The 17,671-nt window shown below is 52.8% G+C and overlaps 2 protein-coding genes across 2 annotated transcripts; both read right to left on the bottom strand.

Moving 5' to 3' along the window:
• Positions 1-479: 479 nt before the first annotated feature.
• Tmem147 (transmembrane protein 147) lies at positions 480-2,942 on the bottom strand. Its single transcript, XM_013026257.1, has 7 exons — positions 2,479-2,942; positions 2,313-2,382; positions 1,441-1,500; positions 1,215-1,351; positions 990-1,074; positions 767-888; positions 480-683 (listed from the first exon to the last, which is right to left on the bottom strand). Exons 1-7 carry the CDS (start codon positions 2,553-2,555, stop codon positions 560-562), a joined length of 675 nt encoding a protein of 224 aa, XP_012881711.1. The 5' UTR covers positions 2,556-2,942; the 3' UTR covers positions 480-559.
• Positions 2,943-3,045: 103 nt separating this feature from the next.
• On the bottom strand, positions 3,046-12,722 carry Gapdhs (glyceraldehyde-3-phosphate dehydrogenase, spermatogenic). The gene is made up of 10 exons (XM_013026253.1): positions 12,700-12,722; positions 7,180-7,276; positions 6,681-6,787; positions 5,596-5,686; positions 5,386-5,504; positions 5,021-5,102; positions 4,647-4,798; positions 4,354-4,516; positions 3,230-3,327; positions 3,046-3,118 (listed from the first exon to the last, which is right to left on the bottom strand). The coding sequence occupies exons 1-10, from the start codon at positions 12,720-12,722 to the stop codon at positions 3,046-3,048; spliced, it is 1,005 nt and encodes a 334-aa protein (XP_012881707.1).
• Between the last annotated feature and the right edge of the window lie 4,949 nt (positions 12,723-17,671).

The following is a 17,671-nucleotide window of genomic DNA, read 5'->3' as shown; positions in this document are numbered from 1 at the left end:
GCATGCAAGCCTGAGGCCCTGAGTTCGATTCCTCAGCACCACATAAACAAAAAGAAAAAAAGCCGGAAGTGGCACTGTGGCTCAAGTAGTAGAGCGCTAGCCTTGAGCTGAAGAGCTGAGGGACAGCGCCCAGGCCCAGAGTTCAGGCCCCAAGACCAGACCCCCCAAAAAAAGACTTCAGTCCACTGTGAGAACCTCAGGAGCCCGAGGACCTACTCCAGGAACACAGAACAAGGCTGGGGGCTGGCAGTACCCCATCCTGTCTACTTGGTTTTCTTTCTTTCTTTTTTTTTTGTCGGTCGTGGGGCTTAAACTCTGGGCTTGGGCGCTGTCCCTGTGTTCTTCAGCTCAAGGCGAGCGCTCTACCGCTTGAGCCACAGCGCCACTTGGTCTACTTGGTCACAAAGGTAGAACAAAGAGTCTCTAGCACAGATATGGGCATGGAAGTGGCAAACTTGACAGGGAAACAGAGGCAGGAGCAACTTTCCAAATACTGTTTACTGCATAAACACCTGGAGAGAGACAGGGAAACAGGTCCAGTGACTCTGGGACACCAAGTCTAGGAGTGCACATTGACGACGGCGATGTACAGGGCCAAGGTACTGAGGGCCAGCAGCCCCGTGACTACTGCTCGGGCCAGCAGCGCGGTCCAGCTGCCCAGGGAGCAAAGGTGTACAAAGGTCCTAGAGGGAGACAGCACTGTGAGGAAAGGAGAAGAGAAAACTCACCCTCCTTTGCACCCAGCTTCAAATCCCACTCGACTCACTCCATGACAAACGCCTTGTAGACACTGAGAAACATGAGGAGGAGGACGGCTGGCCGGAAAGTGTGGTAGAGGTCGTAGCGTGTGATCATCCAGACCTGGGCCGAGGCGACGATGTAATGCACCTGGAGGGGGAGAAGCAGGAGGGAAAGCAGTCAGGGCCAGGCTTTCGTGGGCAGTGGCAGCACACGCAGGTGGTGAGGAGGGGCAGATGCCGACTACGCACCAGGCTGATGTTGGAGTCGATGCTCATCTGGATGTATTTCCAGTCAAACTCAATGCCCCGCGCTCCGACCCACAGGGGGATGCAGCTGAGGAATGCAAAGAGAAGCAATCTCTGGTACCCAGACACCTTCTATATCCAAACTCCAAACCTTCTCCTGCCAGTATCTCTGTAGAACCCAGGGTGTCCCTGTCCTCAAGGGACAGAGTTCCAGGCTGTTCTACACACCGGGACATAATGAGTTCTGCGGTGGCCCAGCCAAGGGCAGCTACCATGATCTTGTACTCTCCCTTGCCGGCATTCCGGGACATGACAAGGTTGAGGCCTATCAGGTCTGCCACATCCACGCTGGCCTTCATGAATTCCTGTGGGTCAGGTGGAGGCTGACATAAGCACTGGGGTATAACAGGTGGGCCATTCTTGTCCCTCCCCACATCCTTCTGGTCTCACTCACCCCAATGAAGTCATAGATGCCACCTTCCCAGGTGGGGAAGAAAGTGGCCAAGAACAGCATCTGAAAAGAGAAAGCAGAAAGGTCACCTCCAGGGAAAGGGAGAAGGGGAGCTAAGCCACTGTGGGTTTGAAGGGAAGTTAGGGTGCAGATGGAAAGCAGGGGCTCATCTGGAAGAGGTGGTGAGATTGCATCATTGGGGTTGACAGAGGAGGAGGTGCTTTGGCCTCTTAAGGGGCTGAAAGTTCTCAGAGAATGGAGGCTAAGTCTAGAAAGGCTGGAGAGAGCTCAGTGGGTAACGAGGAGATCCACCACCCTGGAGCATGGCTCAGTTGGTAGAGTGCTAGCCAAAGAGGCAAAGTGACAGATGGTGGGTTCGAGTCTGTCTCGCAAAAGCAGAACAGTAGTTAAGCCAGGAGCTGATGGCTCACACCTGTAATCCTAGCTACTCTGGAGGCTGAGATCTCAAATTGTGGTTCAAGGCCAGCCAGGGCAGGAAAGTCCCTGAGACTCTTATCTACAAGAACCACCAGAAGACCGGAAGTGGCTCGGCTCACAGTCATCTAGAGCTAGCCTTGAGCAAAAGAGTTCAGGGATAGTACCCAGACCCTGAGTTCAAGCCCTAGGACCGACTAAAAATTAAAAAAAAAATTGAGACCAACTCGACAAGTGAGATTTTTCTCCATTTTAATCACAAGTGCTTAGAAAAAGTAGCTTCACGATCTCTCCCCGGGTTCATACACACGATCTTCCTAAAGTGCGTCGGGCTATAGGATGGGGGAGGGGGGAGGGGAGGTTCCCCAGCGTCCGGGAGCTGGCTCCCCGGGATCTGGAAAGCCTAGAGTCCAGAACACGTGGGTCCGGGAGGCCCTCACCTTGCATAGCTGCACAAAGAGGTAGGTGACCCCGGCCTGGACGCATTTCCAGAAGGCGTTGTACTCAGACCTGGAGAAGCGGTCGGTGAGCGGCCGGCCCGGCAGGCGGGGGACTTCCCTCCCCGCACCCACTCGGAACCCCCGCGCCCGCTCCGCCCGCACTCACAGGCCGCTGCACTTGTACGTGATGAAGTAGGGAAAGTAGGCCAAGGCGAAGCAGTTCCCGAAGTGGAACAGAGTCATGACGCCGGCCGTCCGGTCCCCGCCGCAGCGGGAGTCACCAGGCACGGCGTCTCCGAGCCGGGTCCCTCGGTTCCACCGGCGCCCGGGCCAGGCGCCCACTTGACTGGGTCGCAGTCTGCGCGCGAAGCCTTCTGGGAGTTGTAGTCCAGCTCCGGGGAAGCGTCGCGCGCAGAGTGACGTCAGAACACCCGCCACACCCGGTCTTTAAACTTTTCCGCTGGTGCCGTCCACGCCCCGTCTCCGCTGGGGAACCGGCGCCGTCCCCTTCGGACGCCCGCTGTCGAACCCAGACCTCCACCCACCCTGAGCGGCGCAGACACACCGACACCGTTACCAGTACGCTTTTTTTTTTTAATTTCAACGCTTCCGCGGGAGAGGTGGACGACACCTTGGAGCAGGAACGCCGGAAGTAACGAAAGGGGCGTTCCCAACGGAAGTGGCGAGAAGGGCCTCTCCCGCCGGAAGCGGAGGAAGGGGGAGCGTTTCCGCTTCACTTTTCCCGGCTGTACATGTAGCGGAGGAGGTCGACTACTCGGTGGCTGTAGCCGTATTCGTTGTCGTACCTGAGGAAAGGGAAGACAAAGGCGTCGAGGAGGGGCGGGTGTGTGTGTGTGTGTCTGTCTTTCCGACCCCGCCACCACCAGACTTCCCCTGCAGTCATCTAACTCCTTTACCAGGAAATGAGCTTCACGAAGCTGTCGTTGAGGGCGATGCCGGCCTTCGCATCGAAGATGGACGAGTGGGTATCGCCGAGGAAGTCCGTGGAGACCACCTGCGTGTCGGGATTTCAGAGATGGGGGGGCAACTTAGCAAAGACCTCCCAGGAGGCCAGGTACCCCCTCTTAGGCACCTCGTCCGTCTGAGAGTTCCGTGCCTGGGGAAAGGGCACACGGCCCCTGCACCGGGGGCTCACGCCTGTAATCCCACCTACTCTGCAGGCTGAGATCTGAGGATCGCGGGTTCGAAGCCAGCCCAGGGAGATAAGACTGTGAGACACTTTTTAATCTCCAGTGAACCACCAAAACCCAGAACTGGAGATGTGGCTTAAGTGCTGAAGCACCAGCCTTGAGCAGAAAAAGCTAAGGGATAGCTCTCAAGGCCCTGAGTTCAAGCACCATTACCGTCTCATACATATACACACAGAGGACACACCATTGCGAATATCCTTAAACATTCGGGGAACAATGCAGGTAACTTGGGCATGGATATGGGGTAGCCTTGAACTCGTTTTTCTTTTTTAAAAAATATAGTTTTATTAAGGTGTTGGACGGAGAGGTTACCATTTCATGAGTCAAGTAATGAGTACTTTCCCCTCCCTTCCTTCCTTTCTTCCTTCCCTTTCCCCCCAATTTCCCCCTCCCATCCCTGCTCACAAGTTGCATAGCTCATTTTCCATGTAGGGTCTACTGAATAGCATGATTACATATTGAAACCTGGGTTTTGATGGCAGAGGCCTGGCCATTCCTTCACTCAGCACTGGGTCTGAGGTGGAAGGAAGTCCCCGCTGGTGAAAAGGGACATGGGAGGGTTTCCAGCAGGAGGGTTGATATCTGATCTGAACCACGTGATCCTGGCATGAAGGAGGGTGGATTGGAGTTCACATGGGGAGGAAGTGAGGGCAAACCCAACTGGGGTCCAGTGTTACAGGCTAAAGCAACTTCAGGTATAAAGACCCCTGAGACAGGAGTGTATGTGCTTAGCTCTGCAGTGCCTGTGTTGGTACACTGAGAACAGTTCTCACAGAGAGCAAGTAGAACTCGGAGCCTCCACTCTTCCCTTCCAGGGTCTTAGGTCTTACCAGGTCCTCGGTGTACGCAAGGATGCCCGCCAAGGGCCCCTTGGCTGCTTCTTTTACAGCATCCTTGATGGCAGAGTAGGGGGCAGGGCGGGCCAGGCGGCAGGTCAGGTCCACCACAGACACATCTGGAGTTGGCACCCGAAAGGCCATTCCTGTTAGCTTCCTGGAGAATTCCACATGAGGGGTGGGACTCAGAACCCAGACACCTTGCCTTGCATCTGGGTAAACCAAAGGATCAGGGACCCTCCAGTCCCAGGGGCATGGTCCCCACCCCGCTTGCAGGGTCCTCCTACCCTTTGAGCTCTGGGATAACTTTGCCCACAGCACTGGCTGCCCCTGTGGAGGCTGGGATGATGTTCTGGTGGGCACCCCGTCCATCTCGCCAGGCCTTTTTCGATGGCCCATCCACGGTCTTCTGAGTGGCCGTGTAGGAATGGACTGTGGTCTTGGGGAAAAAGGAGGGTGTTGAGCTGAAGGCTTTGTCTCTCCTAGAAGAGGGTTGGAGGCCTATGGGCCATCCTGGGCTGACAACAGCCTTGCCTGAGGGTTAGGGGTATCTTTTCCTTTTGGAGATGTCTTTCTGCTGACTCCATATTTGGGAAGAAGAGATTGGATTTCTGTGACATCCCCTGCCCCCGCCTCCCCCCGAGATCCAGCCTCAACTTACCATGAGCCCTTCCACAATCCCAAATCGCTCATGGATGACCTTGGCGAGGGGGGCCAGGCAGTTGGTGGTGCAGGATGCATTGCTGAAACAGTCGAGGGGTGGGTGCCCTTAGTCTTTGGGTATGCACCAAGGCCAGTAAGGCGCCCCTCCCCCAGGTGAACAAGGTGCCATGGGCGCGGGAGGAGGAAGCATCCTAAACAGGTTCTCTGGAGGGCTTGCTCCCTCCTCTCCCCCTTGCGGGGCAGGGGATGGAAACTCAGGACCTTTGCACATGCTAGGCAAAGCTGGCTACCACTCAACCCCTCCCTATCCCAGCCCTGCATGTCTAACCGGTAGTCGGGGTGACCTCTGAGACTGGGCATTACCTGACGATTTTCATGGAGCCAGGATTATATTCCTTTTCATTCACACCCATGACGAACATCGGAGCATCCGGGGAGGGCGCGGAGATGACCACACGCTGGGCGCCGGCGTTGATGTGTGCCTGGGGAAGTGGCATGGGGGAGGGGAGATCAGGTGCTTCAAGTGTCCCTACCCCCACCCCATCCAGCCCTGGACACCACACCCCGACTTACTGAAGCAGCCTCTAGGGACAGGTACACACCCGTAGACTCTACCACATAGGGGCTCCCCAAATCCTTCCAGGGGATTTCTTTGGGATCCTTGCTGTGGAGGGGGGGTAAGATCAGTGTTTCTGGGGGGCAGTCGGGTCCAGGGCTTCAGAATTTAGTCTTCACCACTGAAAGGCTGACTTGACACCTGCTTGACCGGCCACCACCCTCTCCCTTCCCTCATGCCCAGATGGATGCCCAGCTGCTGGGCCTTGCCCCTCCTCCACTCCCATCCCGCATCACACTCGGTACCCACCAGAGCGCAGAGTCTGTGCTGTCAAGGCCTGCGAGGCTGTACACTGCTCCCAGCCCTGAACACCCTCGTCTGAAGCCCGCCTAGCCCCTCTAGTCTTTAGCACTCAGCCCCTGGCCCAATGCCAGGAAGTTTCCTGGCATCCGCAGGGCAGACTCTGTATGCAGAGGCTGCAGGCAGTGTGCTTACAGAGGAAAAGTGTGCATGGCTTTCTGTGGCTTGAATAGAGTTCCCCTCCCCCCCCCCCACTGAGAATTGAACTCAGGGACTCTCCAATGCTGGGCAAACACTCTACCACTGGAGTCCTGTTGTGGAGGGGGAGGAGAGAGAGAGTGTGTGTGTCCTGGGCTTGAACTCAAGGCCTGGACATTGTCCTTGAGCTTTCTTTCCTCAAGGCTGGCGCTCTACCACTTGCCACTTCCACCTTTTTGATGGTTCATCAGAGTTGAGAGTATCACAGACTTTCCTGCCTTTGCTGGCTTTGAACTGAGATCCTCAGATCTCAGCCTCTTGAGTAGCTAGGTTTACAGGTGTGAGCCATTAGTGTCTGACTCTAGGTAGAGCAATTGCTATGCCTGAGAATAGAGGAGGGGGGCTGCAGATACTTCTTGATCATTGTAGGGGCCAAGGACGTTTTTTAACCCTGTCTCCAAATGCATACCCACAGACAGACTCTCTCCTCTCTCTCTCTCTCCCCCCTTCCTCTCCCCTCCCTCTTTCTCCCCCCCTCTCTCCCCCCCTCTCTCTTAGACAGAGTGGGACTACAAACTCCACCGAAGGGGCTGGTGTTACCTACCATTGGTACAAGCAGATCTCCCGGTTGTCCACAACCAAGCGTCCACCCTTGTGCTCCACATTCCCTTTGTATCTGCCATGTGTCGAGTCATACTTGAACATATATGCCTGCAGGGGACAGGGGGTCCTAGTCTAGAGGAGGAGGAGGTGCCCAGAGGGCTGCCCCTGGGCTGGAAGTTCCGCCTTTTTGGGTGAGAGTAAGTACTGGCGGGGGGGCTTGAACTCAGGGCCTTGTGCTCTCACTCAGCTTTTTTTCACTTTTTTTCACACCTCCACTTCTGGCTTTTTTTCTGGTTAATTACTGTTAAGAGCTTTATAGACATTACTGCCTGGGCTGGCTTCAAACCCTGATCCTCAGATCTCAACCTCTTGAGCTGCTAGGATGACAGGCGTGAGCCACCGATGCCCAGCTATCTGAGGGCTTTTCTAGGAGACCTCCCTCATTTTCCTCCTCCATCCCACCCCTCTGCTCCCTCCCCCGCCCCCAGTCTGCTGCTCACCATGTATTCTGGATCGATAAATGGGTCATTTATTGCCACCACCTTAACGCCCTTCTCCATGCAGGCTCGCAGCACCAGGCGACCGATGCGTCCGAATCTGTCCAGGGAAACACCATGCCGAGGAAGAGGTGAGGGGAGAGAATTGGAGGGGGTGTGTGGTTTCAACACATACCTCTCCCACCAAAACTCACGTTAAGAGGGAATCCCACTGGCGCCTCAGCAGAGGTGGGAACTCGGGGCCGCCAGGCTTTCTCTAGCAAGGTGCAGAGCTGGCTAAGCTTCAGTCACCCCAGCCTCATGCATGGCCCCTTTCCTGACCAGGTTGGTAAGGCCTACACTTAATTCCATCTGGTTGGGTATTTGAACGTTTCCCCCTCCTCCAGTCCCCCAGGTGGAGCTGTCCAAGGTATCCCTGCTCTGTGGACAGTCATGGAAATGGAATAGAAATGGAGAGATGTTCCAGCTGGTCACCTGATCAGGTTTGGGGGTAGGGGAGTTTGACATTAATTACCCACTCAGGCCTTACCCATTGATGCCCACGATCAATTCTGGAACTTCAGGGGACGGCTTGGGTGGGGGTGGTGGTTGGACTTGGGGTTCCTCCCTTGCTGGCTCCTCCCTTATTGGCCTGGGTGGAGGAGGCTCATCAGGTGGTGGGGGAGGAGGGGGTCTGACCACTGTGGGAAGGAGAGTCAGAGAGGGGACAATGGTCTGTGGCAGCTGTGTGAAGAATAAGCCATTGTTGCTCCTCCCCCCAGCCCCAACCTGTGGAGTTCCTGGCCTCTGGTGGCCAATTGTGTTACTTTCCCCCACACCCCCAGCAGCCTGGGAGCAAGAAAGGAGAGCGCTTGTCTCCCTCTCATTAAAAAAAACAACAGATTGTGTGTCTGTGTGTCTGTGTGTGTCTGTGAACTCAGGGCCTGGGCACTGTTCTTGAGCGTTTTGACTCAAAGCTGGAGCTCTACCACTTGAGCCACAGCTTTACTTTCGGCTTTTGGGTGGCTCATTGGAGATAAGAGTCACATAGACATTCCCATACAAGCTGGCTTTGAACCATGATTGTCAGATCTCAGCTCCTAAATAGTTAAGATGACAGGTGTGAGCCACAAGCACCTGGTTCATTTTATTTTGTTGTTGTTGATGGTATTTCTCAAACTTGAGTCATAGGGTAAGCCAGGGGCACTGTGTGTGTGTGTGTGTGTGTGTGTGTGTGTGTGTGTCTTTTTGTCAGTCGTGGGATTGAACTCAGGGCCTGGGTGCTGTCTCTGAGCTTCTTTTTGGTTCAAGGTTACCACTCTACTACTTTGAGCCACAGCTCCACTTCCAATTTCTGGTGGTTCATTGGACATAAGAGCCTCATGAACTTTCCTGCCTGTGCTGGCTTCAAACTGCAATCCACAAATCTCAGCCTCCTGAGTAACTAGGATTACAGGTGCCACCAGTGCCTGGCTTGGGAGCAGGTGGTTTTAAAAGGTCAGCGCTGTGAATAGAACCTCTACTCTGTTTGCTCTGCTCAGTGGGGATGTAGTTTTAGCTGTTGCTCCAAGGATGCATGCCTGGCGCCTCAGTTTCTTATTCTGTAAAATGGAGTGCAAAGGGTGTTTTCTCTCAGAGGGTCACTGTGAGGACCAGGGAAGATAGAAAATTAAGAAATGTTTCTCACAGCTTTCTATTTCAAGACCATTTCTTGTTGTTTTTCCAGTTCTGAGGATTGAACCCTGGGCCTCTCTACCACTTGATTCAGGTTCCCAGTTCTTTTAGTTTGTTCTTCAGATATGATTTTATATTTCTTTTTTATTGTTGTTGGGACTTGAATTTGGTGCCTGACACTTTGCTTGTTGGCTGAAGCTCTACCAACTGAGCCATGCCTCCAGTCCTGACTTTATGTTTCTTGTGGCCTCAGACAAAGATCCTCCTATCTCCAGCTCTTGAATAGCTGGTATTACAGATGGGCACTATCATGTCTGGCCTTCACAAATCATTTCTGGAATTTGACAGTGAGTCATTCTGAGTCCCCAAATGTTTCTGATGAGCTGACCCACCTAGGGAGGCCTCTCCCTAGATAACTCTGACTCAGTGGCTTTGTACTGAGGCCCAAGAATTCCTCTCCCCCCTCTTTTTTGTGTGCTGATCCTGGGGCTTGAACTCAGAACCTGGGTGCTGTCCCTGATTTTGAAATTTGTTTTCCTCAAGGCTAGCTCTCTACCACTCGAGCCACAGTGCCACTTTCTACTTTTTTTGGTACTTAGTTGGAGATAAGTCTCATGGACTTTCCTGTTGGGCTGGCCTTGAACTGCAGTCCTCAGATCTAAGCCTCCTTTTTTTTTTTTTTTTTTGGGTCCAGTCATGGGGCCTGAACTCTGGGCCTGGGCACTGTCCCTCAGCTCTTCAGCTCAAGGCTAGTGCTCTACCACTTGAGCCACAGCGCCACTTCCGGCTTTTTTCTTTTTGCTTATGTGGTGCTGAGGAATCGAACCCAGGGCCTCTGGCATGCAAGGCATGCGCTTTACCACTGAGCCACCTTCCCAGCCCCTAAGCCTCCTAAGTAGGTAGAATTACAGGCACAAGCCACCAATGCCCGGCTCCTCCCTCCCTTTTTAGGCATTATGGGATTTGAACTTAGGGCTTCAGGCTTGCTAGGCAAGTGCTCTACTGCTTAAGTCACATGGCTTTCTTACTTACATTTTATTTTGCTAAAGGCTCAGGTTAACTTTACCTGAGCTGTTTTTTTTTTTAAATTTTATTTTTTGTTGTTGTTGTTGGCCGTGGCGCTTGAACTCTGGGCCTGGGCGCTGTTCCTCAGCTCTTCAGCTCAAGGTGAGCGCTCTACCACTTGAGCTACAGCGCCACTTCCGGTTTTCTGGTGGTTTTATTGGAGATAGGAGTCTCACGGTCTCTCCTGCCCGGGCTGGCTTTGAACCGCGATCCTCAGATCTCAGCCTCCTGAGTAGCTAGGATTACAGGCATGAGCCACCAGCGCCCGGCTACCCGAGCTGGTTTTAAATTACCAGTCCTTCTACTTCTGTCTTACCAGCAGCTGGGACTATAGGCATGTCCCACCACATTTGGCTTGTCCTGGGGACAAGGTCTTGTTAACTTTTCCCCCTGGGCTGAACTCAGAACTTCAGTCCTCTTACATCCACCTTCCAAGTAGCTGGGACTATAGACGTGAAGTATGTTACCACCCTTGGTCAAGAATATCATGTTCAACAAGCACTCTGACAGTTCTCATGCCCAGGGAAGCTGAGGAGGCAGCGTGTATCCTAACTTTATTGCATAAGTGAAAAGCCTTCATTAGCACCCACTGTCTCTGCACTCCAACCTCCATCCTGTGCTTACAGGTGTGTTTCTGCCTGGTTTTGGGTGAGACGCTGGGCAGAGGGTGACAGAGTATTTCAAGCTGAGAAGTCAGGCCTGAGTGCCAGTCCCTGCTCAGCCACTGGCCACACATGGGCCAGAGCAGGTAACTAAAGCTCTTGGGAGCCGAACACTAGTGGCTCACGCCTGTCATCTTAGTTACTCAGGAGGCTGAGATCTGAGGATCGCAGTTCCAAGCCAGTCTGGACAGGAAAGACTGTGTTATGAGCATTTGGAAGGGGGGTGGGGGAGGGCAAGCGGGGGATTGGTGGAGCTGTCCTGGGTACTGAAATCAAAAGCGTTCTGGAGATTGATAGGCCAGGAGCTAGGGGCCCTGCCTCTATCTCTGACTTCTGCCTGCTGCTCAGACCTGTGGCTCAACACTGATCTGTGTGTGTTTGTGAGGTCAGTGCATGTTTATAGGGTGTCACTCAGTGTTTACTGGTGGCAGAGGCTCTGGTCACACCAGTGACCTAGAAGATGTTTGCATTCCTGGAGGCTCTGTTATTGCTAACATAAAGGGAGGACATTTAAGAACACCTGCAATAAGATCGGAACTGTGAGCTCACTCAGCAGCCTTTAGATGGAAGGCCTCAGCTGGTGGCTCACTCCTGTAATCCCAGCTACTAAGGAGGCTGAGATCTGAGGATCACAGTTTGAAGGGAGCCCAGGCACAAAAGTCTGTGAGACACATCTCCAATGAACCACCTGGAAGTGGAGCTGGCAGATTAAATAGCCTCTGTACTAGCTGGGTGCTGTTCTCAGCCCCCTACTGTGTGAGGTGTGCACTAGAGAACCCACTTTCTGGAAGGGACAATGAGGGTGGAGGCCACAGAACAACCAGGCCTTGCCTGTTACCCCATCTACTGCAATGCCTTCTGGGATCTTGAGGTCAGCTAATGCTGGGTGTCCCGGCCCCCCCCCATCTCCTGCTGTGTCCTGGGCTCTTCTCACTCCACCTGTGGGAAGTGAGACCCTAAGACAGGTGGGGTGACTCACACCTGTAATCCTAGCTACTTAGGAGGCTGAGACCTGGAGGGACCATGGTTCGATGCCAACCCCAGGGGAAGAAAAGTCAGCAAGATGCCATCTCCCAACCTGTAACCAGCAAAATGTTGAGCTGGAGGCGTGGCTCATGTGGTACAGAGTGTCAGTGGATCAAGCAAGCTGAGCAAACTAGAGCCCCCGAGTTTTAACCGTGGTATTCACACAATGGTGGGGAGCTAGAACTGTTTTCCTGGGGTGCCTGTGTGTGTATATCTGTGCAGTAGGCACACACACACACACACACACACACTCCGCTGGCTAGGAGCAGGAATCAGGAGTTGCCCCCACGGGTGGACTCCCGAGTCTGCCATTCCTTGGTGGAGAGGCAGGGAAGGGCTGTGTCCTGCCTCGACCTCTGTTGGCAGCTCTAGAATGGGCACGGTGAACACCCTGGCCTCGCCTGCCACTTGTGAGACTTCAGCGAGGAGGCCGTGATCAGCACTGCCCTTGGTGCAAAGCCGGGCAGCGCGAAGCCCGTCCACGATCCCTGGCGGCCTTGTGGGGGAAACCAGCCCGCCTACCTTCTTCTGCTCCTTCCCCTGATCCTACGGGGGGGGGGGACCTCGATTCTGCCCAGGGGTCAAAGGTGCCAGCCCCTCCCCCGTGGAGCCTCCCGCCCCCAAAACAAACCGGGGTGTGGGGTAGGGGGGGAGGCGAGGAGGAGGCACTGGGCAGCACTGATTACAGGGGTACCCCGCCACTTCAGGGTGCTCCCCCCACCCCTCCATGTCCCCCTCACCCGGGCATGGCTGTCGCAAAAGCTGGACAACGGTGACATTGGTGAGGACGACGTCGCGTTTCGACATGGCCTCCCTCAAGGTCTCATGGCCACCCCAGGCCTCACGGTGATGTTACTGAAGTGTGAAGCCCCCGCCAGACCTCCCGGAGATAGAGCTTCCACCCGGAGACGTCACAGTGCCCGGCGACGTCACAGCGGAGGGGGCGGGGCCACGGGCGGCCTCCACCCGGCCCCAGGGGCTTGTGACGTCAGCTCGCACCAGCCTGCGCAGGCGCAGCTGCAGTGCACGATTCAGGCGGTCTAGTTGGGTTGCTCCTGGCTTCTCCTAGTCTCTCCTGTTCCCTCCCTCGCACTGTGTTTTTGTGCTGTCTCTCCACCCTCCCCAGCTCAGTTTGATCATATTTTTTTTCCTTTGTGTCTGTTCTGGGATTTGAACTCAGGGCCTGGGCTCTGTCCCTGAACTTTTTTTTTTTTTACTGTCATTCCATTACTTGAACACAGCTTCACCGCCAGCTGTTTTTGGTGGTTCATGCAAGATGAGAGTCTCATGAACTTTCCTGCCCCGGCTGGCTTTGATCCCTGATCCTCCACTCTCAGTCTCCCGAGTAGCTAGGATGACAGGCATGAGCCACCAGCGCCTGGCCAGTCTTTTGGCGGCACTGGGGTTTGAACTCGGGGTCTTAAGACTTGCTAGGCAGGTGCTCTACCACTGAGGCATGCTCTGGTCTTCTAAGTCTTCTCACAGCAGCCTATTGTTTGTCCTTGTAGCTCTTCCAGTACATAGTTAGGCTCTAGCGACAGACTCACTAGTTCCCTGTCTGCCCCCAACGGGCTTCAGGCCCTCCCCGGGAGGGGGGTTACTCTGGTACATGTGTTCACCACCTTTGACAGTATCAGACACAAAGCAGGCCTTCTGTAAGTGTTTACAAGAACAGGTGGGGCTGGGAAGGTGGCTCAGTGGTAGAGCGCTTGCCTTGCTTGCATGAGGTCTTGGGTTCGATTCCTCAGCACCACATAAGCAGAAAAAGCCAGAAGTGGTACTGTGGCTCAAGTGGTAGAGCACTAGCCTTGAGCTGAAGAGCTCAGGGACAGCGCCCAGGCCCAGAGTTCAGCTCCCATGACCAAAAAAAAAAAAAAAAAAAGAACCAGTGTGGGTGGTAACATTATCCAAAAAGAAATGTACCCTTTACCTGCCTCATGTAACTGTAACCCCTCTGTATAGCAACTTTATAATAACCAAAACCAAAGAGTATGGGTGAACTCATGATGCCCAGGGGTAAGGGTTTGGTTGTACGTCAGTGACTCATGGCCAGGCACCTTCACCTGTAAGGCTGGTTAACACGTAGCTGTGACCAAAGGGGTGTGGGGCCTTGTACCAGATAGGAGTCACCATCCTAGAAAGAAGGGTGGAAGAAAAAAAATAATATCACAAAGTGACATCATCTCCTTCTCCAACTCATGGGAGCTAAGGTTCTAAGTACTTCCTATGGGACCGTAGTTGGTGGGACTGAGCTGTTTGAATAGCTTGAGACAAGTAGAACTGAAAATAAATGGGAGCCGAGTGCCAGTGCTCACACCTTTAATCCCAGCTACTCAGAAGGCTGAGATCTAAGGATCACAGCATGAAGCTGGCCTTGGCAGACAAGTCAGGGAGACTCTTATATCCAGTGAATCAGCATAAAGCCAGAAGTGGAGTTGTGGCTTTAAGTGGTAGAGTGCCAGCCTGGACCCTGAGTTTAAGCCCCATTACCTGTACAAGAGGGAGGGAAAGAGGAAGAAAGGAGGAGGAGGAGGAAGAGGAAGAGGAGGAGGAGAGGAAGAAGGAGGAAAAAGAAGGAAAGAATGAAAGAAAGAGGGAGAAAGACGGGACAGCAAGGACAAGAGTCAAACAATTCATCACACAAGGATCCTACGTAACTATGGAGGGAAAAGTCCAGCACAGGCAAAACTAGAACTGAAAAAGAGTCACTAGGAACAACTTTTCAACCACATGTGTGAGACCCATGGGGCTGGGAATTTGGCTTAGTGGTAGAGTGCTTACCTAGCATGCATGAAGCCCTGGGTTCGATTCCTTAGTACCACATAAACAGAATAAGCTGGAAGTGGCACTGTGGCTCAAGTGGTAGAGTGCTAGCCTTGAGCACAGAGAGGCTCAGGGACAGAGCCCTAGGACCTGGAAAAAAAGGTAAAGACCCAAAGTGATAAACAGCCAGTCATGACTATAATCCTAGTTACTCAGGAAGAGGTAGAGGTAGAAGAATTGAAGTCAAAAGCCAGCCTGGGCAAAAGTGAGAGGATGCATTGAAGTCATAGCTTATATGGTAGAGTGCCAGCCAATAAGCAAAAGTAAGCATTGGATTTCAAGTTCAAGTCATGAAAAATAAATAAAAATAAAAAACCTTGATCCTCAGATCTCAGCCTCCTGAGAAGCTAGGGTGGGTGACAGGCATGAGCCAACTGCGCCAGCTTATTGGGGTTTTTTTTTGTTTGTTTGTTATTGGTCCGGTCATGGGGCCTGAACTCTGGGCCTGGGCGCTGTCCCTCAGCTCTTCAGCTCAAGGCTAGCGCTCTACCACTTGAGCCACAGCACCACTTCCGGCTTTTTTTTTTTTTTTTTTGCTTATGTGGAGCTGAGGAATCGAACCCAGGGCCTCAGGCATGCAAGGCAAGTGCGCTACCTCTGAGCCACCTTCCCAGCCCTAGTGTTGGTTTTTAAATGCATTCCATCCGTGCCTTGCTGTCCTTTGAACATCCCTCCATCACATCTCAGCCCCCATTGCTCTTCTCACACATCTGCTGTCACTTGGGACTGTTTGATGCATGACTGTAACATCTGCCTTCATAAGTGAAAAATAAAATAAAAAACAAAGTGGGAGGAGACTCTATTTGAAAACCAAACTAAAAGCACACTGGCCAAGAGTGGATGGCTCAAGTGATAAAGTGAGCTCCAAGCCCCCTGAGCTTGATCCCTAATACCAAACAAATAACAACAAACAGGTAAACATCCAGTTTGGTAGCACACACCTGAAGTCTCAGCACTCAGGAGGCTGATGCAGGAGTGTGTCCATGCAGTTACAGCAGAGGCCAGAATGGTTCTTCAACTACTGAAACTTCTTCCTTCTGCTCTAGGATTTCCCAGGACCACCATGTTACCTAGCAAAGGCTGCTGGTAGAAGAAAGGATAAATCTAACTAATCTCACTTAGGAAGGCAGATGTTAAAGTCCTGCATCACACAGTCCCAAGTGACAACAGATATATGAGGAGAGAAATGGGGGTTGAGACGCAATGGAGGGATGCATAAAGGATAGTGAAGGAAAGATGGAATGCATTTAAAAACAACCTCGAAGCTGACACCTGTCAGCTGTGGCTTACACCTGTCATCCTAGCTGCTCAGGAGGCTGAGATCTAAGGAGATCAGTATTCGAAGCCAGCTGGGGCAGGAAAGTCCATGAGACTCTTATCTCCAACGAACCACAAAATGCTGGAAGTGGAGCTATAACTCAAGTGGTAGAATGCTAGGTAGCCTTGAGCACAAAAGCCCAGGAACAGCATCCAGGCCCTGAGTTCAAGCCCCAGGCCAGGCCAAACAAAACAAAAGAAACTTGGAAACAGATCTCATGAACTCCAACCTGTCAGGGTGGCCCAATTTAGTCACCCTCTGTTGACAGAGATGGGGAAGTGGCAGAAACTTCTGGAACTCTGACCTGAGCTGGGGGTGGTGGATTCTGGGTGGAGCCATGGGTTGTTTGAGGGGAGTGGGTCCTGTGCCCTGGTTTGAAATCACATGTAGATACTTACCATACCTGGGCACCACACCCAGCTCACACACCCCATCCATTCCTCTGTGCCATGCCTGCCCACCAGCCCACCCCGGCCACCCCCTCATGCAGGCTCAAACCCAAATATCTTCCACCCCTGCCACCCAGCTGTCCCCACCCACAGCCTTCAAAGCAGCTCCCAGGCAGACATGTGGCCACGAACCCACAAGCTACCCCCAACTCATCCTTCCAACACACTTAATCACATTCTCTGTAGTCACATGGCTCTGTGTGTGTGTGTGTGTGTGTGTGTGTGTGTGTGTGTGTGTGTGTGTGTGTGTGTGTGTGTGTGTGGTTTCTCCAACCCAAGCGGATCTGCCAACATATGGGAATTTAACTCAGGGCTTCGGAAGCTTTAGGAAAGGAGAGCAGGAAGGAAAGCCATCTTGGCCCCCTGCTCACATTCTGGCTGGCAGCCACAGGTCTTTTTTGGGGGGAGGCCCCTCCCCAGAGTTGCCTGAACCGGCTTTTCAGGAGACACTGCGTCCTGCTTCTGCACGTGGCAATCTGCCCCCTGCCCTGGCCTGAGGGCTGGGAGGCGGGAGGCCTGGCTTTCTGTTTGGCCAACATGATCCTGTCTCTAAAATCTACCACATTCTCTAAGGGACCCTGCCCCCCACAGGCTGCTGTGGAACCCCTGATGCCCTTCTTTGGGGCAACTTGAGAAACTCAGGCTTAAGCTTGGACTCTGTTCCCAGGGCTTTCTCTAATCCGTGCTGATTGATTTTTCACATTGTTGTAAATCCTTCCTTCCTTCCTTCCTCTTTCTCTCCTTTTCTTTCTCTTTCTTCCCTCTTTCCTCTCCTTTCTTTTCTTTTTTTTTGGGGGGGGGTCATGAAACTTGAACTCAGGGCCTGTCCCTGAGCTTTTGTGCTCAATGCTAGCACTCTACCACTTTGAGCCACAGCTCCATTTCCAGTTTTCTGGTGAACTGAAGATAAGAGTCTCATAGATTTTCCTGCCCAGGCTGGCTTTGAACCTTGATCCTCAGATATCACTTAGCCTTCTGGGTAGCTAGGATTACAGGCATGTGCCAATAAGTGCCTGGATTCTTTCCTTCCTTCCCTCCCTCCCTCCCTCCCTCCCTCCCTTCTTCCTTCCTTCCTTCCCTTCCTTCCTTCCTTCCTTCCTTCCTTTCTTTCTTTTCTTTCTTTCTCTCTTTCTCTTTCTTTCTTTCTTTTTTTCTTTCTTTTTTTTTCTTTCTTTCTTTCTTTCTTCCTTTCCTTTCCTTTCCTTTCTTCTTTGCCAGTCCTGGGGCTTGAACTAGGGCCTGGGTGCTGTGATTTAGCTTGTTCTGTTCAAGGCCAATGATCTACCACTTGAGCCACAGATCTACTTCCAGCTTTTTTGGTGACTCATTGAAGATAAAGAATCTTATAGACTTTTCATTCCCAGCTAGCTTTGAACCATGATTCTCTGAGCTAAGCCTCCTGAGTTGCTGGGATTACAGGTGTGAGCTGCCATGCCTGGCATATTGCTGTTCAATTCTGAAGAATAGCATAACAGTAATTCTGCACCATGTTCTGGGCT

This window comes from Dipodomys ordii, unplaced genomic scaffold (assembly GCF_000151885.1).
Source record: "Dipodomys ordii isolate 6190 unplaced genomic scaffold, Dord_2.0 Scaffold92, whole genome shotgun sequence".
NCBI classification, from domain to species: domain Eukaryota; kingdom Metazoa; phylum Chordata; class Mammalia; order Rodentia; family Heteromyidae; genus Dipodomys; species Dipodomys ordii.
This window is presented reverse-complemented; position numbering and strand designations above follow the sequence as displayed.